Source organism: Microchirus variegatus (genome assembly GCF_963457635.1).
Source record: "Microchirus variegatus genome assembly, chromosome: 19".
Classification (NCBI taxonomy): domain Eukaryota; kingdom Metazoa; phylum Chordata; class Actinopteri; order Pleuronectiformes; family Soleidae; genus Microchirus; species Microchirus variegatus.
In genome coordinates, this window is record NC_139820.1 from 10,125,508 (window position 1) to 10,149,243 (window position 23,736).

The 23,736-nt window shown below is 43.3% G+C and overlaps 2 protein-coding genes across 6 annotated transcripts in view; one reads left to right on the forward strand and one right to left on the reverse strand.

Moving 5' to 3' along the window:
* The window catches only part of tsc2 (TSC complex subunit 2), a 24,193-nt gene extending 5,104 nt beyond the window's left edge, over window positions 1-19,089 (reverse strand). Inside the window, exons 1-32 of one of the 5 annotated variants that reach the window (XM_083905775.1) lie at window positions 18,974-19,089; window positions 16,554-16,733; window positions 16,371-16,457; window positions 16,135-16,245; window positions 15,901-16,048; window positions 15,222-15,339; window positions 15,082-15,130; window positions 14,511-14,636; window positions 14,339-14,412; window positions 14,104-14,230; window positions 13,644-13,787; window positions 12,518-12,655; window positions 12,320-12,423; window positions 12,123-12,204; window positions 11,730-11,885; window positions 11,526-11,645; window positions 10,873-10,995; window positions 10,672-10,778; window positions 9,774-9,939; window positions 9,556-9,678; window positions 9,331-9,465; window positions 8,983-9,172; window positions 8,776-8,869; window positions 8,587-8,689; window positions 8,058-8,152; window positions 5,424-5,564; window positions 3,266-3,427; window positions 3,027-3,185; window positions 2,219-2,331; window positions 1,545-1,787; window positions 1,178-1,426; window positions 169-258 (exon numbers count right to left, since the gene is read on the reverse strand). In XM_083905775.1, coding sequence (XP_083761901.1) covers window positions 169-258; window positions 1,178-1,426; window positions 1,545-1,787; window positions 2,219-2,331; window positions 3,027-3,185; window positions 3,266-3,427; window positions 5,424-5,564; window positions 8,058-8,152; window positions 8,587-8,689; window positions 8,776-8,869; window positions 8,983-9,172; window positions 9,331-9,465; window positions 9,556-9,678; window positions 9,774-9,939; window positions 10,672-10,778; window positions 10,873-10,995; window positions 11,526-11,645; window positions 11,730-11,885; window positions 12,123-12,204; window positions 12,320-12,423; window positions 12,518-12,655; window positions 13,644-13,787; window positions 14,104-14,230; window positions 14,339-14,412; window positions 14,511-14,636; window positions 15,082-15,130; window positions 15,222-15,339; window positions 15,901-16,048; window positions 16,135-16,245; window positions 16,371-16,457; window positions 16,554-16,688 — 4,012 coding nt within the window. In that variant the 5' untranslated portion in view covers window positions 16,689-16,733; window positions 18,974-19,089. Of the gene's footprint in view, window positions 1-168; window positions 259-1,177; window positions 1,427-1,544; window positions 1,788-2,218; window positions 2,332-3,026; window positions 3,186-3,265; window positions 3,428-5,423; window positions 5,565-8,057; window positions 8,153-8,586; window positions 8,690-8,775; window positions 8,870-8,982; window positions 9,173-9,330; window positions 9,466-9,555; window positions 9,679-9,773; window positions 9,940-10,671; window positions 10,779-10,872; window positions 10,996-11,525; window positions 11,646-11,729; window positions 11,886-12,122; window positions 12,205-12,319; window positions 12,424-12,517; window positions 12,656-13,643; window positions 13,788-14,103; window positions 14,231-14,338; window positions 14,413-14,510; window positions 14,637-15,081; window positions 15,131-15,221; window positions 15,340-15,900; window positions 16,049-16,134; window positions 16,246-16,370; window positions 16,458-16,553; window positions 16,734-17,918; window positions 18,044-18,973 lie in introns of those variants that run through there. The other 4 variants (XM_083905774.1, XM_083905777.1, XM_083905776.1 and 1 more) reach the window with 4 other exon arrangements.
* On the forward strand, window positions 18,202-22,613 carry nthl1 (nth-like DNA glycosylase 1). The gene is made up of 7 exons (XM_083905786.1): window positions 18,202-18,282; window positions 18,870-19,172; window positions 20,398-20,666; window positions 20,749-20,919; window positions 21,234-21,393; window positions 22,027-22,132; window positions 22,308-22,613. The coding sequence occupies exons 1-7, from the start codon at window positions 18,210-18,212 to the stop codon at window positions 22,588-22,590; spliced, it is 1,365 nt and encodes a 454-aa protein (XP_083761912.1). The 5' UTR covers window positions 18,202-18,209; the 3' UTR covers window positions 22,591-22,613.
* Window positions 22,614-23,736: the final 1,123 nt, after the last annotated feature.

Sequence of the window (23,736 nt, forward strand, 5' to 3'; positions counted from 1 at the left end):
AAATCACTCATTATTTTGAATCTTAACAGTAATGGGATGTCTAAATAATACAGATATAATGGCATTATTACTACAGCTTGTGTCCTGTGCAAGTGAGAAGAAATACACTACACCAGGAGTTTTCTGAAGGGGAGGGATGCAGCGCTCACACACTGTGGTGGACAGTACCTGCCCAGGAAATGCTCCTGTGCAACCTGCCAGGGGCTGGAGGTCCTGAGGGGGCAGAGCCCAGACCCAGAGACCAGAGAGAGCCGCAAACTGCAGAGAAGATGGCGGCACATGATGCCACATAACAGGCCGCAGCCAATCACAAACCAGTATAGCGGTGAAGAGTGGATGGGGGGGGGGGAATGGCAAAAGGCAATGAGAAAAAAATGAAAGAAAGATGGTGGAGGAGAAAAAAAGAATGGAAAAATGGCAGAGCAAACGCACGAGACTGCGTCTGCAAAATAAGATTCTTTACTGACTTTACATGAACTTACAGACGCAATCTTCTATGATCACAGAGCCGTTTAAATACAAGCGGACTTGTTCATCGTCTTCTGCTTCAAACAAAGTGCTGAGACACAGTTTGGCACTCAGGGTACCAGGGACAGGGGATGCATTAACCGTACAGACGTGGCATGAAATAAGATTATAACCAGAAATGCTAAATTAATCGTCAACTATTTTGATCATCGATAATCGGTTTGAAGCTTTTTTTCATTATTAAAACAAGATTTCTGATTGTTCTAGCTTCTTAGATGTGAATATTTTCTTCATTTCTTTGCTCCACATCACAAAGAAATCATTAGAACTAAATCATTTTGGTTTGTGGACAAAACAATTCAATTTTCTGACATTTTATGGACCAAAGGATTCATCGAGAAAATAATCGACAGATTAATCGATTACGAAAATATTCGTTAGCTCTCGTACATTCATGCATGGATTGGATCTGAGGACACATTCAGGATGGTTTTCCGATCTGCACTGAAAGCAATCTACACATGATCCGATCACTCAGGATGGATTTTAATACCAGGTGTGAAGAGGGTTTTAGTTACAGTGACGTTTTCATGATCCTACATTTCCACACGGTGCACCTCACTCAACTGCACAGAATCATGACATAGCACTAACACACAGCCTCTATTTAAATGTCTTCAATGCTTCTCTGTCTAAAGCCGTTACTCACCCGTGTTGGAGCGCTGGATCAGGTTTGCCTTCCCTAGCACACCGCTCTGGGTTAGTGTCGGGGGCTCAGAGATCGGTGCCGGAGCGGGAGCCGCGGTGCTGGCAGGAGCGCTGGCTGTTTGGGTCGGGGTCTCCTTCACTCCCTCCATCGCCATCAGGACACTGGAGAGCTCCTGCAGGGGCATGTTACCGAGCTCAGAGGAGAAGGGACTGGGTGGGTTTTCCAGACACATCAGCCAGCTCGTGTTACCTGCGATGATTTAGACACTCAACTGTTAGAAATGAACCAAAACAGGGATTCTAACCATTTAATCACATTAACTATAATAAGGTAATATGTAGTAAACCGTATGGTGCGTTTCACATACCAGACGGTCTCCGGATGAAGATCTCTGCCCAGCCCTGTGTGAGTATGGGGACAAAATCAGCCAGACTGGGGTTGTCTTTGAGAGGAGTGGGTGCAGACGGCGTGGCAGAGGTGGCGGAGGGAGGACCCAGGGCTTCAAGGGTAGGGCCAGTGGAAGGAGAGAGAGGAGCAGCCAATTCACCCTCAGACGGGGACACGAGAGGACTAAGACTTTGAGCTGGTCCAGCGCGTAAAGCATGGCCACCTGGAATATAAAAACACACAGTCAGGGTCCAAGTGATGGAGCTTTTACCAGAAAAGCAGAGTGGAGAATGATGAGGAGGAGGAATGTAGAGGATACAAGTGGTCTGGAGTGAGAGTATGACGAGGGGAGCTCTAATATGTATTTTGGAGGGCTTTCTATGTTGTATACTATTTTGAAGTCAAGTCTGAATTTAATAGGGTGCAAGGATTGGAGCAATTAGGGATCAAAGACTAGCGTTTGCGAGGAGTCCGGATGCTGTTGCATTCTGCAGTTTGACGATGGGAGAGGGCTGCTTAGCTGACAGATGAGAAGAAAGAAAAAGGAATAAGACAAAGGTGGAGATCAGTGATTCCCAAAGTGTGGGCTTGATTTGGGCTACATTTCTTAGTTGGAGATAACGTGTATGAATGAGCACCCGAGTATTTCATTACCTGACATGGAGCGGACCCGTATGCGTGAGGCTCTGTTGTGCTGCTGGCTTGACTGGGACTCCAGTTTGGCAGGAGCCTCTTTGGTTATTCGAGTGTGCAGTGATGGATCTGACCTGCAGGACCGGGATAAACGATAATCACAATTTAGCAGGAGGAAAAAAAATGAGCAAGGTAAATTGTCAATATATACACTACCATTAAAACGTTTGGGGTCACTTAGAAATGTCCCCCTTTTTGAAGGAAAAGCACTATTTTTCCAATGAATAGAACATTAAATGAATCAGAAATACACTCTATACATTGTTAATGTGGTAAACGACTATTCTATCTGCAAACGTCTGGTTTTTAATGGAATATGTACATAGGTGTATAGAGGTCCATTTCCAGTGTTCTAATGGTACATTGTGTTTGCTAATCGCGTTAGAAGGCTATTGGATGATTAGAAAACCCTTGTGCAATTATATTAGCACAGCTGAACAGTTTTGCTGGTTCTTTGACGAAAAAAAAGTTTGAAGGGCAAAATTATTTCTAATCTTGTCAGTGTCTTGACTATATTTATATATCTATTCATTTATGATGAATAAAAGTGTGACTTTTAATAGAAAACAAAAAAAATTTGTATAGGTGACCCCAAACTTTTGAACAGTAGTGTATATGTCGCATTTTTTTGTCAAGTCTGACATAATAAAATAGGGTACATGTCACTGCCAGCACAGCTGTCCGGAGCAATGTGGGGTTAAGGCAGGAATTGAACCCACAACCTTCACCCTACAAGGTAGATGTGTGTGTGTGAGAGAACACACTTCACCTGGTCATTTCCCCTCCTCCTCCCAGTCGTTCAGCCATGTCCAGTCCAAGCAGCGCTTGTGTTCTGACGCCTCCACTAGTCGTTATGGTCACCAGCTTGTTGCCCACAAGCCAGGTCATACTACGTCCCCCCGCCAACAGGAATTCTGCAATGGGAGATCTACGAGGCAAAAGATGTCATAGTTATAGCCTCGGTCAATTGTTACGTCTCATGTCAGCCACACAATAAGTCACGCCAACCTCTTTGGCAGCGCAGAGAAGTTGGAAAACACGTATCGTGCCATCATGTCCAGACAGGTCTCCGTGAGCTCCAGGTGTACGGTCTTCAACCCCTCGTCTGCCTGAGTCACCGCATTTTCATCAGCAGAGCCCAGGCTGCATGTAGTGGTCGATGTGTGCATCCTACAGCAGGGGAACAGAGAGAATGTTAGACAGCAAGCAAGGGGAGCGGCAAGGGGAGTGGAAAAAAGACGTAACCAAAACAGAACTTAAAGGACATGCAAGCTCTGATAAACAGGTGAATTAACACACGAATTATCATTAAAACAACTCACCAAAGTCTGTATCACATGCATTACATATATAATCACACAGGCATCCAGTTGTGTGATTAAAAGCACATTTCCTCATGCACACAAATACACTGGGACATGGTACAAGTGGCCACATGAGCTACGACACCACACTTGTGTTTTTTTTCTTTTTCTGCTCACTAAGCTGCACAAAAATACCACCAGGCTGATGCTTTATTGTATTTAATTAGAAAATAATTAGTAAAAGTCTAAAACACTCGCTCCCTGCTGCACTCAACATGAGCAATTGTTCATCACAGCGGGGAGTATTGAATACAGCGACTTGTTTTTATGCCTCTTTCTATCACAATCATACAGAAGAACAAAAAAACAAGCAAATACTAAAACAAATGGAGAACTATTATGGGAGGAGGAGCTTTTGTCCTTGGTGAATTATTTTTGGCTTCATGCATCTCAGTCTTTCAAAAACACTATAATTTTCAAGGGAAGGTTACCCTGACGGGCATACATCACAACGTGATGACCTGTCAAAGTTCCATGCATCAACAATATCACGATAACGTCCCCAGGATTGAGTCAAATTCACATAATGTTTACGGAATGTACAATGAATAGTTTAAATAGTAAAACATCTCAGAGGAACAAGAAGGAATCTGTCACTCATACCAAGTCCCAGCATGTGAACAAGCAAACACACATTTTATACTCACCATTCGTCAACTGATAATAATGACGTGTTTACTTCCATTTAGTAATAGACAACAGGACCAAGACACACTCATGACAGATTCTTTTCATTATGCTTTTAGTGCAGTGGTCAAAATATTTGTATTGGCAGCACAGGCTCAGCTGAACAGGAATCCTTGAAGGCGATGATATCACACCAATTTGTGTTCATGACAAAATGGATGTCTGAACTCTTAAATCAGTCATGAGAGTGTCTGTCAAGAGAGAGGCTTAATTTCACAAATGACTCATCACCAGGGATATTTGAGAAAAAGCAGAGATTTACAGCCATGTAGCGACTAAAGCAAGTTTAACAGATCCACACTGCAGCTGTTCAGGTTTCATGTTTCACTCTGGAGTTAAATACATGCATACATTTACACTGCTGAGCTTTTACCGCCATCTACTGGGCAACAGAGGCACAACAAACAACTGCAGGGATGTATCAAACATCTGTGAGTCAATCAAGCTGCTCAGCCAAGCAAAATTAGCAGAGAGGGAGTGAGACAAGTTTGTGTGTGTGTTATGGAGAATGGCCGGGGCTGATTGATTTCAGACTCCGTTAACCCTAAGATCCCACAATGAGTGATTGCCATGGTCATAGCAGCAGTGTATGTTTGTGAGTGGAGCAGACGCATAAAGAAAAATATGTCAAGCAAGCAAAGTAAGAGAGAGAGAGGCAGAATTGTTGGTTGCAAGTTGTTGTCAATTATTTTGTAAAACTGAACTTCCTGCCATTCAGTCATTGTTAAGGCAATCAAGACGGCAAAACAAACAAAATAAAGACAGGAAATCAAAGGCAAATCAAAAAAAAAAGTTAAATCTGTGTTGGAGCAAAATCAAACAGCTAAGCAAACGTGGATCAAGATGTTTTTCGAAGTCTTCTGCGAACACTGCATGCAAAAGCCAATTATAAAATTAAATCTGAAAACGGTGTGTGTGTGTGTACGCTTGTATGATCGCAGCCCAAAACAAACCTAAAGGTTCAAGACACAAACCTTCCTCCAGCATGCACCACCCGCTCCAGGTGTCCCTGGTAAAGAAAACCACCCAATGCTCACCCCAACGGACCCACATGGCAATGAACCCCATCAACCATCCCATGAAGGAAGCAACAACCCATGAGGCTCTTCTCTAACCTGCGGACCGCGTGTTCGGAGACACTGATGCTGCGGGATCGGAAAGCGTCCATGGCTGACAGGTCCCTCAGCTCTTTAACAGGAGAGCTGCTGCTATTGGCTACCGCCGCTGTTGCCTTCGCCATTTTTGCCGCCCGCAGACTGGGCAGCGATGAGCACCCATGGCGAATGGTGAGGGGGGAAACGGGGCCCGGTTGGCAAAACAGTGGCAGAGGGCAACAAGGAGGGGGGTGGGTCATCGTGAGGGTGGAAGTGGTTCGGGGAGTGTAAGGGGAGTGTGTCGTGTGAGGATGTACCAGGATACAGCAGGAATGGTCACCAGCGATCGAGCACCAGAGCAACATGAGCAGGTCACAGACACCACGCACAGGGGAGGGGAGTGGGTGACAGGACCACAAAGGTCAGAGGACACAGGAGAGGAGTAAGCAGGAGCAACATAGGGAGGATCCAGGATGACATGACCACCCCCCAAAACCACAACCACGACACAGCACCCAATCGCAGGAGGCAGCGGAGGGGGTCAAATGAAGAATTGAAAGAAAAACAAAACAAGGGGAAAATTAACAGCAGTGAACACTATGAATCAGGTCACAGGAGAGCGAAAAAGACTTCACATAAAACAAAAGGCAAACAGACAAAGCTACAGCAGAGGGGGGAAACAGCTTCTGCTACCCAGAAACGAAATTACACACAGAAGAAATTTGGGAGAGCAACAAAATAAACATTATTTCACACAGCTGGTACATAGTGAAGCCAAGGACTTGTACAGGAAAACTAGTAAAGATGGACTCAGCACAGGCCTGACATAATGAAAGCAAAAAAACACAAAATAAACAAATATAACTGAACATGAAATGCTGGGTTAAACCTGTGGGTTGGAGCGCAGCAAGTGTTGACTAAACATGACAGATCAGCACAATTCAGAGAGGATAATCCTTTTTAGTGACTTTGAAAAACATAACCAGATTGTTCTATTACACAGGTCATTACAGTCCAATTCCAAAGACTTTTGACCAATGTGAAATGTAGAAAGAAGCTGTGGACTCACTCAATGCTGAGCTCCAACCCAAAAGTGGCCAATGAGCAGCACATGGCGAGATCACTGGGTGACTGGACATAATATGAAACACTGTAAGTGGGTTGATGCAGAGTAAGCAGACGTACTGCTGTTAACAGGGAGTGTGCTCGACTGAAACAGCAGAAAGGGTGGGATAAGTGTTTTTTTTTTTGTGCTGGACACATTAATGGCAGCATCAACGTTGACGCGTTTCCATGACGACTGACCGGAAAAAGGCCTGCGTGACGTCATGTTTACGTGACTCCCGTGACTTCCGAGTAAAATGAGTCTCTTAAGTAACGCTAAACTTTAAAAACAGAGGCAGACATACGCAGTACACAGGTACGCTGGGGTTATTTGTATCGCTGCTCTTTTCGTTCAATAAACAGACATTTTCACTGTAGGCGCGCTAAAGGAGCTAACGGAGCTAACTGATAAACGATGCCTGGACTCCGGTGCCGAAGCACGTAAACATGACGTTACGCGCGTCTTTTCCCGGTCAGTCATAATGGAAACATGTTGTGCGTTAACGTTGCTTCTGTTAACTTACCTAGCACTAGTTTTTTTTTTTTTTTTTTTTTGGGACCAAAACAATTTTCAGACTTGTTAAGGCTGTGCTAATAGGGGGGAGAAGCAGATCTAATAAAAAGCTTTGTTAAAATCTCAAAAATGAGGGGGGAATAAAGGCCATACAGGAAAGCAGTGTCATATATAGTTTTTAGGAAGGAGCCCAACCACACAGTGCATTGTGGTCTCAGACACGAGCTTATCTTAGCAGTCTTCTAAGAACCATTTGTGGTGACCCATCCTCATCCTTACCGTTTCCAGGTCATTGCTGTAAAGCTCATCCTGTTTTCAGTTCACAACATGACTGCACTGCTCACTTCTCTCTGTGATCACCTACACTGATCAAATTTGTCACTTACGAAACCGCACGAACACGACAGAAACGATAAAGAGCTGACAGACATTCACAGCATGTACAGATGAGATTTACACGTGGCTGAGAAAAGTTTTCGTCCACATCTGTGTGAGAGGAAGAGTGTGTTTCTCATTGTGTAAGTGTACAAATGTGTATTTGCTGTGCTCTTAAATAATACATGGCGAGATGTAGCAGCAGGGGGGAGAACAGCTGATAAGTTTTTTTTAACCATGCTCTCCATCTACATGTACTTTAGTAATAAGCTATCAATGGTGGTCACAGTAAAACAAACACCTGGAAAATACAATACTACTGTGAATTAGAATTTAAAAAAAAATAATAGATCAGTTAGATTTTAGATTGTACTTTACAGGTGTTTGTGTTATTTTGTCATCCCCCATAGGTCAAAAATATTAGAATAAACACAAATCGTGGCATGGAAAAGCATTAAAAAAATAATAATAATAATGATCACCATGGCAACCAAGGTGGCGTCACTGCAACCATCACCACAGTACCAGTCATGCTGAGTCCCTTGTTACCTTGGCAACCCCAACCATCGAACACAACAAAGGTCCAGCACGTGGTCCATTTCGTGGTGCTTCTGCAGCTGTGTGTGCGTTTGTGAGTGTGTTTGTGTGTGCTTGTGCTTTACCTCTTGGGTCTTTCATTGAGGCTGGTGCTTCGAGCGCGAAACGGACTCTGCTCATGACCGTCGTCAAATGGCAACAGGGCATTGGAGCGCAAACCCTGCAGAAAGAGGCACTAATGATTGGGGTTGCATTCAATTTAAAAGAATGTTAAAAGACGTGTGAGGCTCAGCTAAGCTAAAATGTTACATCACACAGATTAGGTTATGGAGGATTTATAAGCTCTATATACCATTCTAACGTGTCCTTGGACAATTCAAAGAACCATTGGACATTCAAAAGTTTAGAGAAGGTTAACTTAAGTTCACCTGTTAAGGTTATAGTGCATTTTAGGTGCATTCTGAAGTAGTGTATACTCTGCACAGAAAAAACAGAGTAGTAATAGGTCTAAAAAGGTATCAGACAATGACACCCTGGGTATATGTACTTTGATACTTACTTTAATTGTGGACGTTGTGAGACTAAGAGATTTGTCTCATGATTTAGAGGAGAAACAAAGATAAATAAAAGGTAAAAGCACCAAACAGGACACACCTTTGTGATGTACTGAACAAAGTCTTTGCGAAAGGGAAGTCTGCAGCGTATAAACCACATGGCAATCACATGATGGGCCAGAGACACAATGTACTGATTGAACCTGATGGGATTTGAAGAAACAAAAATGGTCAGAGAATATCTGTGTGGAAATAAAACATGCATTTGTGCATATGTATGGGCACTTACTTGGAGGGATTAGTGTAGGGTAGGGAGATGGCAAACACACTGACATATTGCTCAGCAACAAAGTTGGCATAGAGATGGGGCAGACGCACCAGAGCTATGAGACGGAACGGAAGAACGATAAATTAATCCAGACTCTTTGTTTTCAATTTGTGAGAGATTGAACATTCACGGAACAATGACTGAATATGTTTTGAGAAAAGTACTCACTGGAGAGGAACTCGAGCATAGGAGATGCCATGGCAACAGTGGCAGAGATGTGGGTGAGCTTAACAATAAGAGCGGGCAGAAGCTTGATCATGATGTCCGGCATCTCCACAGTGCACATGGTCAGAGCCACTACACACTGCTTGGCACAGCGGTAAATGAGGCCAGTCTCAAGGCATTGAACCAGCTCTCTCTTCAAAAGAGAAAGGCAATTAAATCAATATAATTTAACTGTATGAGCTGATTCTCTGCGACTATCTCCATGCATACACAGAACTGCTACTTAATCAAAAAAATGAGGATGTTTGAGACACAAAGACACCATCCATGATACAAGCCTATTTTACTCACCTGTCGAGACTGCTCCAGATAGTTGTGGTAGGAGGTGATCGCCGTGAGGACAGGAACCACCGCCAGCTGAACATCAGTGCGGGAAAAGCCTTCGGGAGTTTTCCTCAAGCGCTCCGAGATCAGACGGTCTGTCACCTACACGTGTACAGAAAGGGAAGAACAACATCTGTCCACACTTGTGAACTGAAGTTTGCATGTACTGTGTGTGTCCTGATTTCCAAATACCATGCAGCAGAGTGTAGAACACAGTTGGTCCAAGCTGCATGGCGATGTCAGCAGCAGCACTTTGTACTGCAGCATCCATGGCAGCTTGTCAAGAACAAGTTTTAGCACCTTCCAATCTGTCTCCTGCAAGTAAAAAATAAAAGTCAAATTTCTTTAAGAATAGCAGGGGAATCAGTGTGTGTGTGTGTGTGTGTGTGTGTGTGTGTGTGTGTGTATACCATCTTGAGGCACTGCAGGAGGACACTGAAAGCAGGTGCATAGGGCAGGTACGCTGAGCGAATGGAGGTTGCCAAAGGGGGAGGAGCAGCAGGGGTAGCTGGGCTCCCAGCAGGAGGAGATGTTGAGCCAGTTGGCTTCTTTTCACTGACTCGCTTTTCTGGCTCCCTGAAACAACACAACAATACACAGTTAAGGTAGACATATTACACCCTATATCACCAAGTTAACCTAGTTCCCTGGTGTCCTAATGGACATGTCTGTGACATGCTTTGGTCAAAATACCGTAAGGATGAAGCACCACAGCAGTTCAATCACCCTGCCAAAACAGCCCTGTTCAGAACGCTCGCTTTTGAGTGCCTGTCTCTAAATGCAAATGAGACACATGTCAAACTATGTCAGCATCACTGAGGCTCCGGCAGCTAACAGCAGTTAGCATTTGGAAAAGCCATAATTTGCCGACTCTAGCTGACACATTGCCGTCATATATAAAATGTATCCACACGAACACGTAAATCCTCTGAGGCTGGAAGTTTGTGTAGAACTCTGTGCTGCACTGTGCAGCCAAGAATAGAACACTTCCGCTCTTTTGGATGCTATTGACCTCGCCTGCACTCTCGCGTTTTTTAGGGACAAAGCGGAGTTCGCAAGACAACAATTCCAGGAATGTGACATTGTGACGTCACATAGCGTGTTTTATCTCCTGTACGTAGACTGAGGCGGACCACAAACACATGACTGAGTAATCTTTTTTCACACTTTGCCTACTCATAGGGCCTCCAGAGTCCCAAATATAAGTATTAAAATGATTAAAAAGTTAATTTTGCATAATATGTCTCCTTTAAATCAGATAGCTGCAGATAAGAGCTGTGGTTGCAGTACATTTATGTGCGTCCTTACCCCGTGTCACAGTGGCAGTAAGGGCTGAACCTTATGACTCCATCTTTGTTGGGGACTCCGAGACGATGAAGAGAGTCTGCACGCATCATCAAGAAGAAGTCGAACACCTGAGGGAGAGAGCAAGTTAAAAGGGAAATAAGGTACATGCATCACATTTGTAGTAAGCGATAAATAAATGTGTACAGAATAAATTGCTCCTACCTGTAGTCTAATACTGGATGCAATAACTGAAAAATACTTGTTCTTGTAGTGAAGCTGCAGGTGGCTGATAAGCAACTCATAAACACGACCAGCATGACTGGCAGGTAGGCTGTAAAGTTTGCTCTGCCAGAAGAGAAAAAGAAAATTCATAACACACACTCCAACAGATTTACAAAAACATTCTTATTGGCCGTTTCTCCATGACCTACATTTTGACAATTTGAACTAAACAGTGAGATTATAGGGTACTAACTAAAAGGTATGATCGTAATATTAAGCCTGGTTTATGTGACACTTTATATATGACACCTATTAATTCTACCTCTATAAAACAGTTGACCCAAAAACACAAAAAAAATTGCATAGGTAACCCCAAACTTTTGAACGGTAGTGTAACTTTGACAAATCTGCGCTATCAGAGAAACTCCTACTCGTGGCTCAGGTTTGGTGTAAAAGCGTCCTGTAGCACTGCAACCATGAAAAACAAAGCTATATCATATTACCTTATTTTTAATACCACAGTAATATATCATGGCATAAGTATCGTGTAAGCACTGGTGATTCCCACCCTTATTTTCTTATGTCCACTTCTGTCACTAATCACATTAAAAAGTGTCCAGTGACGGATTATAAATAAAAACTTCACAGTCTACCTGAAGGATTTCCAGCAAGCCCAGTATAGCAGTCCTAACATCCTCCATAGGAGACTCTGCTGTGGGGTCTCTTTCGGTAACCTCCAGGGGCCCTGAACACACCAGAGAACGACTGGCCACCTGGAAAGTAACAAACACGGTTGATGTTGCTTCTCATCTCTAATCGCTAAAAATGTAGGAGGGGTAAAAGTCATGACTGTGCACCCGCTCTATAATGTCCAGTAGACTGGTGAAGTGGTGCGTGTTGCAGCCCTCGGCGAGGTCCACCAGCAGCTGGGTGGCCTGTTTCCTGACGGCCAGGTCTCGGTCTTCAGCTATCCCACTCAGCTGTGGGATCACCACCATTTCAATCAACTCATCCTGGAAAGCGTGAACAACATAAATGACAGAGGTGATGTTTACTTAGATCCATTCGTCTGAGGAACGAGCGCCAAAACAAACATCATAAAGCACACACCAGTGCACAACAGCAAAAGAGTAACATAGGACATACAATAACAGTGTGTCAACAATAAACCTGTATCTCCACAATATGAATATATATGACAGACCATAAACATATACAGTACGTGAGTGACTGTGTGTAAGTGTACAGACCTCGTATAGCTGTCGGTTGGTGCTGAGAACAAAGGACAGGATGTGAAGCACTTTGATCCTTATCACACTACGAGTCTCGTTCCTTTCAGAGAGACAGCGAGATAAAAAGAGAAAGATGACTAGACAGCAGGGATGTGACAAGACAGTGATCAGATCAGATCCTAGAAATCATCAGTCAGTCAGTACGTCTGTCTGACCTGAAGAACTTCTCCATGAGACGGTGAAGGCTCTGAATCCAGCCGTCCTTGGCTGGCTGGATGGACTGGGCCCTGTAGGAGATGAGGGTCAGCACTGATGCATCCTATCAAATGAAGAATATGATGATTACAAAAGGGTGCCGCAGTAGGTGAGCGGACTGAATGACGAGACAGAGGATGGTACAGAGAGAGACTCACTGGTCTTTTGTCAGCACATTTCTCCACCAGACTGAAGAACTTCTCTGTGGAGCCGTGGTAACCGTTCTGCTCGTATAGCTCCTCGACGGTGGTCAGCAGCTCGTAGACGATGGCTTTTAACTCTGCACTGCCGATTGTCTGAGAGGACAGATGAGTAGGGACACTTGAGCATATTACAACTGTAATTTTACCGTGTGATTGTGCGTTTGTGAGACCAGTTCTGTGCAAAACTCCTGGGCCACCATTCACTTTGGAAACAGCTTCTAGAGGTTGAATCGGAAAGTATTTATTTTGACATACACTTACATTCAAACATCACCGTGACAGGTCTCTGAGGTCAGCCGATCAGCTACTCCGACAGTTAACCAAATTTTAACGGAAGCTCAGACGGGATAGAGCTTTTTCGGTTGCTGCGCCGAGATGGTGGAACAATCTTCCACAGAATGTTAGACACGCCCCTTCACTGTCCACTCTTGAAACGCCTTTTTTTTTTATTGACCTCTGCCAAGGACGTATGTTTTCACCGGAGTTCGTTTGTCTGCCTGTTAGCAACATAACATGAAATTTTCAGGAAATCCCCACAATGGGACCAGAAACAAGCAATCACATTTTCGGCATGATCCATAGACGCCATCACTATTTTTATCGCTATTTTGTGGGGGGCTGAGCTGCCTTGGCGGAGGTCTGCGCTCTCCGAGTGCTTTTCTAGTTGTTTTTTTTTTAAATAGTTTTATTGTATGACCGGTTTATTTGTGTTGTTTTTATAATTTCTAGTTTTATCGTTTGTTCTTACGTCTATTAGGTCACACGTTTTATTTATTTATCTCTGATGAACAGCACTTTGTTTCAGCTGTTGTTGTTGTGCCAATTGGTAATAAAAAAAAAAAGCTGTGTCTGTTCAACTATTTCATGTAAAAAATTATCTGCTGTGCCAGGTTTATTCAAGAATGCTTGAGCATTCTTAACTTACACGTTATGAGTTTACTCACAGCTTGCCAAGGCCGATTTTCAGTCGTATCATTCCAATCCGAATGCCAATGATCACAGAATCTGACAGACATAAAAACTATAAAGCTGGTGGCGCCTTGATACTTTTGCACAGTACTGTATGTGTGTGTGTATGAACCTGGATCTGCTGCAGCAGTCGCTCTATGATGCCCAGCAGGATGTCCCAGGTGACCACCTGCAGCTCCTTCCCATACTTCTTGATCAGCCTGGTGATGGACAGGACGATTTCATAGGACACCACCTCATTGGCACATGACATGGCCTGTGTCAGACACAAAGTCAGCACAACAGATTATTTTATTTATTTATTTTTTACCTTCATGGTATCGCACTAAATTCACAATTTCACACTGTCCTCTATGTAGTCATTTGTCATCAACTAGGATTTAGCAAAACACTCCCACTGTCCACTACCACTATATAACCAATTTGGTTACAAGTCAAAAATAAGTACTTCTGCTGAAAATATGAACATTTCTTGTTCAATGTTTTGAATTGGACTAAACAAAAAGGTTTTCTGTGACTTCTTACCAACTATGGATTAAGCAGTCATTTTTGTGCATGTGCGTGTGTGTTACCTTGTAGAAAGATGGCAGAACCAAAGTGGGTGTGTTTTTGAGGGCTGGAAGTCTGTGTGCACCCCACAGTGCCATTCCAACGAAAAATACTGCTCCTCTTAACAATGGTGCATCCTCCATGTACACCCTGGTGAAGATCGCAGGTCGTTAATGAGGACCAAGAGAGACACTCTCCACAGCAATGTAATAAATGTTAATGCATGCTTATGATGTGCACAGAAATATGAAGCAATACCTTTCCTCCATTATGCGGCACATGGTGTAAATAGCACTGTGGCCAAGGTGAGTCCCCAACACCTTCCTCATCAGCTGGAGAGGCAGAAAGAACAGATTTATTCATGCATCTCTGTATTTATATATAAATGTGTCACTGTTTGCATGACTGTAAGTACAAGTTCTCCTCTAACCTTCCAGCACGATTCACAAAACTCCTTGACGTTGACAGTACGACACAGCGTGATAATGAAGACGGTGAGAGAGTCTGAGGGCAGGCAGTTGTAACACACCACTGCATCCAGGACTTGTAGTGCGACCTGGTTAAATATAAACGGTATTCCACTTTAGCATAAATGTAATAAGCAACATGTGTCTGTAATGCTGCAGCCAGTCATAAAATATGGTGTATTTTTTTTTACAAACTGCAGAAGTAGATACGTTTAACAGTATTTGTGGTGTTTCAAAACCTGGAGACAACAGGAAATATAAGCATGTATTTATAAGCACTATTTAAGTGATAAGTGACAAGCACCAGTCGTGTTTTATTTATCCAGAGTCTGAAAAAGATGTGTCCTTTTCCACATTTACTCGACGATTTCGGTTTGCTATATTTATGCTGGCTCTGGATCAGTGATTAGCACACTTGACTAAATCTACTATTACTCCTGAGAACTGGAAACCAACATCTGAACCACTGAATGACACAAGGCATGTTGTCAATCTTAAAAGGCAAATGAAAAGCCAAGTAAAAACTATACATACCTCAATATCTGTTGAAGACGTCGTTCTATTGCACAGAAGGCAAATTTTCCTAAAATGGAACAATAGCAGCAGCAGTTAATAACAGCAGTTAAATAAGACAAGGAAACAAACATGGATATCGCTAGGTCTGTCTGACTTACTGGACCATGATGGAGACGTTTTGGTCCAGGTAGCAGCTGTTGAACTTCACCAGATTTACAAGAACGTGGAGAAAGTCCGACGTGAGGCCTATGTCCATCCACAGGAGGACAAAGCGTGCTGCGAACGCAAGACAGGAAGAAGAACAGCATACCAGTAAATCAGGTGTTAGAACTACAATTTCAAAAAAATTGTCTTAAATCTTAATTTTAAAATTAGCCTTTTAAATCAATATAGGGAACAGATCCTCTGATATGGAGTCCACCTTGTTGTGCTGTCCAATTTTATACATGTTTTCATTACCGACAAGCCACCGTAGATTCTCCAACACGCACAGAAGCAGAGGGTGAGGTGCATTCATTTGTTATTATATGCGACTTCATAAAAAGATGCAATTACATCCTATACACCGGATCGTCAGAAAACAAGCTTAGAAAGCACAGCAAAATAAGTTATTAGACCATCTATAAAAATTATAACAGAGATTTATCTCATCAGACACGTCAAAGACAATACAGTATGAAGAGTTTGAACATCAGATTAAAGTCCATTTGCATGCTTGTTCTGCATTTGACAGTGAAATCTAAATTTGCACTGCTGAGTCCAAAAATGTAAAATGATAAGGTTGCTGAACCAGATGACAAATGTGTGTGGTGTTGAAAGTGCTTTACTTAGTTTTACCTATGTCTTCCTCCAGATACGTGATGTCTTTTCCGTTTTCAGTCAAAGCCTTAAAAACTTCCAGTCTGTCAGATAAGTCTTCATTGCTGGGTTGGTAGTCTCTGATGACCTTGAAAAAGTAGGCTCTCAGTGGGCCGAGGCGCTCACCCTACACACAAACAGTTTAAGTGTTGTTCAGAAATTACAAGACATTAGTTTGCATTTCGGATTGATTTAATCTCAATGTAAATGTACCTGTCCCTGGATAATTGCCCTCAGCAGCTGCAGGACAGCATGTCTGGCCTCAAGTGGCTGCTCTGGAGTCAGCATGTCCTCCACAGATTTCCACACTGCCTCCACTGCATTCTGAAAACACACACACATACACACACACACACACACACACACAAACACATTACCCATATGCACAGTCAAACCAACTCTGATGACTGCACATTCTGCTGCAGCACAATATGACGCCCACGACTCACCTCCTCAAACTTTTTTGTTTTTGCAAGGTCACAGACATGATTCATCATCCGAACCCTGTTACTAAGACCGCAGTCTGGTTGAAGTTCCTGAAAGTCACAGAGGAGCAAGAGCATGGTCACGCAAAACATGACAGGTAAAAGTTCAACAGCATATTGGGTGAGAGTGTGTGTGAATGAGCAGACCTTTATGATTTCCAGTGTGATTATGAATTCCGATGATTTTACATCGGACTGTTTGCTGGGTGGGCGAGTTGTTCCTAGCCCAAAAATCCCCTTGACCTTATCCTTAAGGCTCTCCTTGCTCGGCTGCTTATTCATGTCCTGGGCTGGATCGCTGATGAGACTATAGTGCGGGACCGACAGCTGCCAAAAAAACAATAACATGTTTAAAAATGTATTGATTATTTAACAGCAAGCCTTATGGCCAGAGAATAAATCAAAATTTCTCTAAAACGGAACTTCACGTAGCCTGACAGCCAGAAACAGGATTTCACATGACAGTAAAACATTGGCAATGGCTTGAAGTTGCATTTAGAAATGTTAGCATTATCAGTATAAAGTTTTGAGCACCTGATACTTCACCTGGCATTCACACTCTTCCTCAACGCACTCTTCCCAGGGCACCGTGAGTTCTAGCATGAATGACCAGTGTTGTTTTGTCAATATGATAATCATGTCTGGCCAGAGCCATAAACTTAGGCTACATGTTGAAATCCATCAGCAGCTGCAAGTCAGGGTCTGTGTGCAATGGGCCAAATTGTGTTCTGGGCTGTGGCTGTGATTCGTCTCCTGCGCTCACACAAGGTGATGCACTTCTTTGAGGCACTTGCTGGATTTGATGACTGAAGCTCTGCTCTCAGCAAATGCTTCAATCATGCAAAATCATAAGAAAACTGTAGATGCAGCAATTCTGAACTGCTCCCTTCAAGAAGGCATTTAAGTCTTCTACAATCCACAATAATGTAATCTTTAGTACTAACTCTACAAGCCGTCTGTGTTATACAGTCTTTCTCTCTAAATTGTCTTCGTTTAGACAGTTTTCCAGAGACTGCAGACTCTAAAGTAGATTAGGATTAGGATAGGTAGATTAGATTAGGATATAACTTCCCCAATGCAACATTGAAATTTGGTGTCCCAGCCTGACTATGTGTAAACGTGGAGTGGGGTAAGGAGGAAGAGGAGGTGGAAGAAGAGGGAGGGGGCAGGTTTGAAGAATCTGCTGTCATGTGGACTTGACAGGGACAGAGAGGAGGGAGATGAGCAGGCAGACAACGGCTGTTCTGTTTAAGTTCAACAACAACAACCACAGCAGTTCAAGGTAGCCTCCGTCCACAGCCAGTCATGACCGTGAACGCACCACGACAAAAACATGGCATTATCTAGAACCAGTAGCAATGCACAATGGCGCTACTGAACCGCTAACGAGGCTTCTTTTTTTACATGACTGTCATAGACTAGCTTTCCTTTGATATCCAATATCTATTAGTCTGTAAATGAATAACAACAACGCCGCAACTTCCCCTCCCACCCCGTCTCCTCTCACCTCACCTCGCTAAAGTTGAGTCGCTCTTTCTTTCATTGAGTCAGAGCTTCGTCCACTCGCAGCAAACCGAGCATTGCTACGACTGTCTGCAGCTGGAGGCTCGTTCTGGTCCAAGCTCAGTCCTCCACTCCTCGACCGGATGCTACATTAATGACGTGACAGGAGCACTTCCGACAAAAACACGTTTGTCGCGGTCGCTCATGGGTAATGTAGTTGTAAGCGAGCTGGCTAACTATGGAACTATGCTAAACTTCTTTGGTCGAGCTTTCATGTGCTGTAGCAATTTTCTACACGCAATGCCTACACGACAACAGGATCCTGTTGGCTTCGCCCACGTTCCCGTTGGACATTTTCATAGTCAAGCAACTCGTATGTATCTGTAAATTCCCTGAAACGCTACTCGACGGTAAATTTAGCCAGCAGCTAACTGAACGAGCTAACGTTGGTGAAGTTGGTTTCTTATTAAACTAAGTAGCTGCACCTTGACCATGCTGCCTGTGAGTGGCGCTAGTGGACCACAACATTAAACAAATAAAACCATTAATTATATTATGTTCGATATTTTACGTAAAAAGCGCCGTTTCGAAATGCAAAACACATTTTAGCTAGTATGTCCATATTAGTTTATATAAGTATTAAAATAAGTTGCAAGTATTTAACTGGTGAAAACCCACCGTGCTACTTACTGACAGTTGTATAAGACACCTTTCTATTTATTTAAACATGTTTCCATGTATAGCAGAAATTGTTTTAAGCTAATTTTTAAAAAACACACACAAAAGCCACTAACATTAAAACCAGCAGTACTCTGGTAGCTGAATTTGCATTATAATAAAATAAAAAAAATTGCATCAATATTAGTTGACCTTATTCTTGACGAGTCAGAAATGTTAAATTACATATTTATAGCGAACAATATTAACGTATTTCAACTCCTCTGCTTCCCTCCTGACCAGGGACGACGAACGGGAAGCGAACTTCAGTTTCATGTGAATGTCTCCGCAGCAGCAGCACGAGGGTCTGTTGTGCAGTGTGTCGTCTCATAATGACGTCTCCTTACTTCTCACGGAGCTCCTCCGTTGTTACTCGGAGTGGAAATCGAACCGCCGGCCGTGGAGCGACAGCCGCGGCCTCTGTGGGCTTCAGACTCGCCAGCAGTCGGAGGACCGTGGACCCAGACTCCACCGTGGCGGTGAAGGTGGAGGTGGAGGAGGCGAGGATCTGCGAGCAAGGACCCTCCTCGGCCACCTTATCAGCGGGTAATGTTCCGTACAGCTGCACACACTGAACACATAACGCAATATTATTACTATCACAGAGGTGACACCACCACCAGTAGATGACAGGAAGAGACGCTGCAGACTTGTACAGAATGCATGCATTAATTCATTAATTGTCTACCCTTTATCCTCCACATTATTGTTTATTAATTTCAGCTTGCACAGTTTTCTTACGATCATCACATGGTGCAGTGACAGGTGCAGTCGCACATGGTGTTTGCTGTGTCTGACAATTGGTCATTTGAGTTATGAGAAGTGTGGAGTTGTAAATTTGGAAATGCACCATCTGCAAAATCAGATTTTCCTCATGGTTTGAGTCTGTATTATGGATTATTTCAAATTAAATTGTAACTCAAATGCACATGCATGTTAAACGTCAGACTAAGGCATTAATTCAGTTTTCTTAATGTCATGTCAACATGTTAGTCCAACTAAAATCGAGTTAGTCCGACTAACATACCTGGATAATGCGATTAATAGTTAATTAATTAATAGATTAATTAATCCTGCATGTACACCTGAGGACGAAATGATTAGCCCCCCCCCCCCTATGCAAATGTAATTTTTTTAAAGGTGCAGTATGTAATAAATCTAAAGCAACTGGCTGTAAAATCCTCCTAATATGTCACAGAGACTCAGGAATAATATTCAAATAACATACTGAACTCACCAACAGCAACAGTACTGTCAAAATATTCGCATTAAAAAATCTATTGCAGACTGCAAATCATGTTTATGTTTGAAAATAATGTTTTTTTCGGGGTTTTGGCCACATTCTTGCATATGGCACCTTTAAAAGTATTTCCCAAGTGCTCTAAAATTAAGAGACAGGCGAACAACAGAGTGATTCATTAATTGGCCAGTTATTACAAAATTACACACTGTATCAATATTTAGTTTCTACTTTTCCCTCTTATCTTAAGCTCAGTGTAGCCTGGGTTTCAGGTTGAGTTTTCATGGTGTCAGTACACTGTGAGGTACACTGTGAGGGAAAAAAAAAAACTTTTTCGAACCTCCGCTCAATCTGGGCCTTTGGAATGACCAAGAACTGCAGATTTGATCCAGACCATGTGTTACAACAGTGGTGCTATTGAGTCCGTTGAGGCTGTTATGACAGTTGGTTTTGTCATTCTTTATGCTTAGTTTTATAAACCCGATATAATGTCTACTCACATCTCATCGTCTCTTCTCTGTACTCATTCAGTCGGGACCCAAGAACTCCTCCATCGGACCAGAGTGCAGCCCAAAACAGAAACAGACGCTCTACCGCTGTCTTCACACAGTCGTAGGAGGAGGCAGCTGAAGGTGGAGTATGACGAGGACGACGCCGTTGCACCGGTGAAAACAGAACATTCGGAACCTCCCGACTGGAAAAAACAATTAGGATTCATCCGTGAGATGAGGAGCGGGCGCGATGCACCAGTAGACAACATGGGAGCAGAGAAATGCTACGACACAGAAGCCCCCGCACATGTAGGTGTGGTTTAGGTTTCTTTAAATCAACGTGAGTCAGTATGTCAAACTAAAATCCGTGTGATTGGTTTTGTCTGCACAGGTGAGACGGTTTCAGGTGTTGGTGTCTCTCATGCTGTCCAGTCAGACCAAGGACCAGGTGACGGCAGCAGCTATGCAGAGGCTGCGAGCGCACGGCTGCACTGTGGAAGATATACTCCACACCGATGATGACACTCTGGGAAAACTTATCTACCCTGTCGGCTTCTGGAGGGTAACACAAGATAATCTGCATACTTGTATCGCTTCACTTCCAAGTGTGCAACTTTAGGTTAGGAATTAAGGGTTGATTCCTAACCTAAAGTTTCCTGCAACCTCGCTTTACTAGCGTAGCTGTTATGCTTCCGCCTCCCCTCAATTAGTTGAGCACATAGGGAGTCATGTGGGGCTTAACTGGCATTGTGTGAACTCATTAGTTAAAATGGAAAAAAGTTAGCTATAACAAAAGCAGTCATTCCTTTGTCCACGTTGTGCACCCGAGTGAAATTATCCACCGATTTGTTTCCCCAACCTCCTCCTCTCCTTCAGAATAAAGCCAAGTATATGAAGCTGACGTCGGCAATGCTGCAGAAAGATTTTGGAGGAGACATCCCGGACAGCGTGGAGGGGCTGGTGCGTCTGCCGGGAGTCGGACCGAAGATGGCTCACCTGGCCATGGACATCGCCTGGGACCAGGTGTCTGGAATAGGTCAGGACACACACTGTTGAAACCAACATCTATGTAGCAGTGTTTAATTAATCATATATGTTTTATTACTGCTCTATGGGCCCTTGAATTGCTCCTAGGGGACGTTTACATTTGATTGAATTAATTTAATTGAATGGAGACTTGGTGTTAAACTTGGATTAGCAGCATTATCTTTAAAGGCGCCATATGTAAGAATGTTGCCAAAAACGGTTACTACACTCAAATTCAAAATACCGAGGTCTTTTAGGTTTTGGTTTCTCCGCCTTTGTAGCTCAGACGTAACTGGCAACCCTTGGTTAGTCAGCAGCTGAGACTCTACTGACTGTAACGATTGGTAGACGGCGTTAGGTGGCGCCACATGCCAAAACATGATCTCAAAACATAAACATGATTTGCAGTCTGCAAAATATTTATTTCAATGCGAATATTTTGGCTGTACTGTTGTTGTTGGTGAGTTCAGTTTGTTTCTTGAGTCTCTGTGACATATTAGGAGGATTTTATGGCCAGTTGCTTCAGTTTTATTAAATAATGCACCTTTAAATTAAAGTTATGATAAGAATCTGGGGTTAGTAGTTAAGTTGTGTTTGTTGTTTTTTTGTTTGCGCTAGCTGACGGTGTTGATCTTTTGTTTAGGCGTGGACACACACGTGCACCGAATCTCCAACAGGCTGGGCTGGCTCAGGAAGACGACCAAGAACCCGGAGGAAACACGCAAGGCCCTGGAGGGGTGGTTGCCCCGGTAACAGCATGAATAGTTTCTGATGCCCCAACATATATTTAAAGATCAGAGTCTTAGAGTTGTACCTAGAAACACACACCGAATTAGTGGATTTGGCAGGAGTTGGTTGCCCTTCAACTGAATGGGATTAAAAGTGTCCTTGAGCTGATCCTCTCACTCTTTTTTTTTTTTTTAGGGAGCTGTGGAGTGAGATTAACTGGCTGCTGGTGGGTTTTGGACAGCAGGTTTGTCTACCAGTCAACCCTCTGTGCTCAGTGTGTCTGAACCAGCACAGCTGTCCTTCTGTGTTCAAGAACTCTCCGACAAAGAGGCCTAAAGCCGGCTCTCCAAGCCCAACGTCTCCCTTTAAAGCAAAAACAGAACCTGGACAGGAACATGCAGAGAAAGATGAGAGGACAAAAAAGGAGCCTACACCTGTTTCCCCCGCTGCACAGAGACGGAGGATTAAAAATAAGTGAACAGTGATCCAAGTTGTGACCAGATGTTGGACACAAATATCCATATAAGCTAAACACTGTGTATATTATTAATTCACGATTCACTATTTTTGTACTTAGGAATTTTTACCAAATAAAAATTGTGCTTAAACTAGATTTCAGATTTGTCATTGATTCCAGCTGTGATTTTTCCTTCATAAATAAGGACATTTCTAAGTGACCCCAAACTTTTGAACGGTCGTGCATGTTGCGTGTCAATTACTTTATTATAGTAATATATTTACCATCCCTCCCGAGCATGTACACTCCAAAAGGTTCCAAAGGGGTTCTTCTACAAGGGCTGAGGTTCTACCTGGAACCGTTTGCCTTTGAGGGTTCTTGGTAACACTAATGATTCCAGTAAGAACCCTTTTGATCCAGAGAACCCTTGAAAACCCCTTTCCTGAATCAAAGGGTTTAAAAGTGGTTCTTGGTAACACTAAAGGTCACATTATACTTCTACGACTGCGTAACCACGAAGACCCCTCGAGCCCTCATAGTTCTCCGTCGTGGTGCCGGATACGCACTGCAATTTATCGCCCGATCAGTAGGGGTCGCTACACAAAGTTGTTGTGCTTCTCGCTACAGTGAGCAATGGCGTCCGAGAGAGAAACACTGATGTTGTTGTTGTTGCAGCAGAATAACATTGAAACAGTGGCCGTTTCTCACTTTTCTGTGGCCCAGAACGCAGTTTTAAGATCATTTGAGGGCGAGAAATTAGGCATTTAGAGTCTAAACATGTGGTTTGTGGATTAAGAAATGATGTATTCATAGTCGGCAGTGATCGGCTCCGCCTCTGTGGACCCTCGGTGCGCACTGTGGCTGGCACAGAGCAGCGTTATCTCGGCCTGTCCTGAGGACCAATTGCAGAACCTTGCCATCTCTGTTGTCCCTTTGACGCAGTGATATACACTTAAAATATTTAGTGCAGCCGTAGATGACGGAGAAGCTCTCCGACAGGCTCTCTGGCGACATAGAGGGGTCTCCGTAACCTACGTAGAGCACTTTACGCAGGAGTATAAGCCGTAGCCGGACAAGCCGAAGAACCTCATATCGTTCTACTTAGCGCTTTTATTTCTCAGAGTGTCGGAAAACCTGTCATAGTCTTATAAAAACTCAAAAGAGGTG

Bases quoted from the DNA above. Each gene is read 5' to 3' on its own strand.
- nthl1 (XM_083905786.1), top strand. From the start codon at position 18,210: ATGCCTACACGACAACAGGATCCTGTTGGCTTCGCCCACGTTCCCGTT. The intron at 18,283-18,869 runs GTATGTATCTGT...CCTCCTGACCAG, and splicing joins TTTTCATAGTCAAGCAACTC to GGACGACGAACGGGAAGCGA. The intron at 20,667-20,748 runs GTAGGTGTGGTT...TTGTCTGCACAG, and splicing joins ACACAGAAGCCCCCGCACAT to GTGAGACGGTTTCAGGTGTT.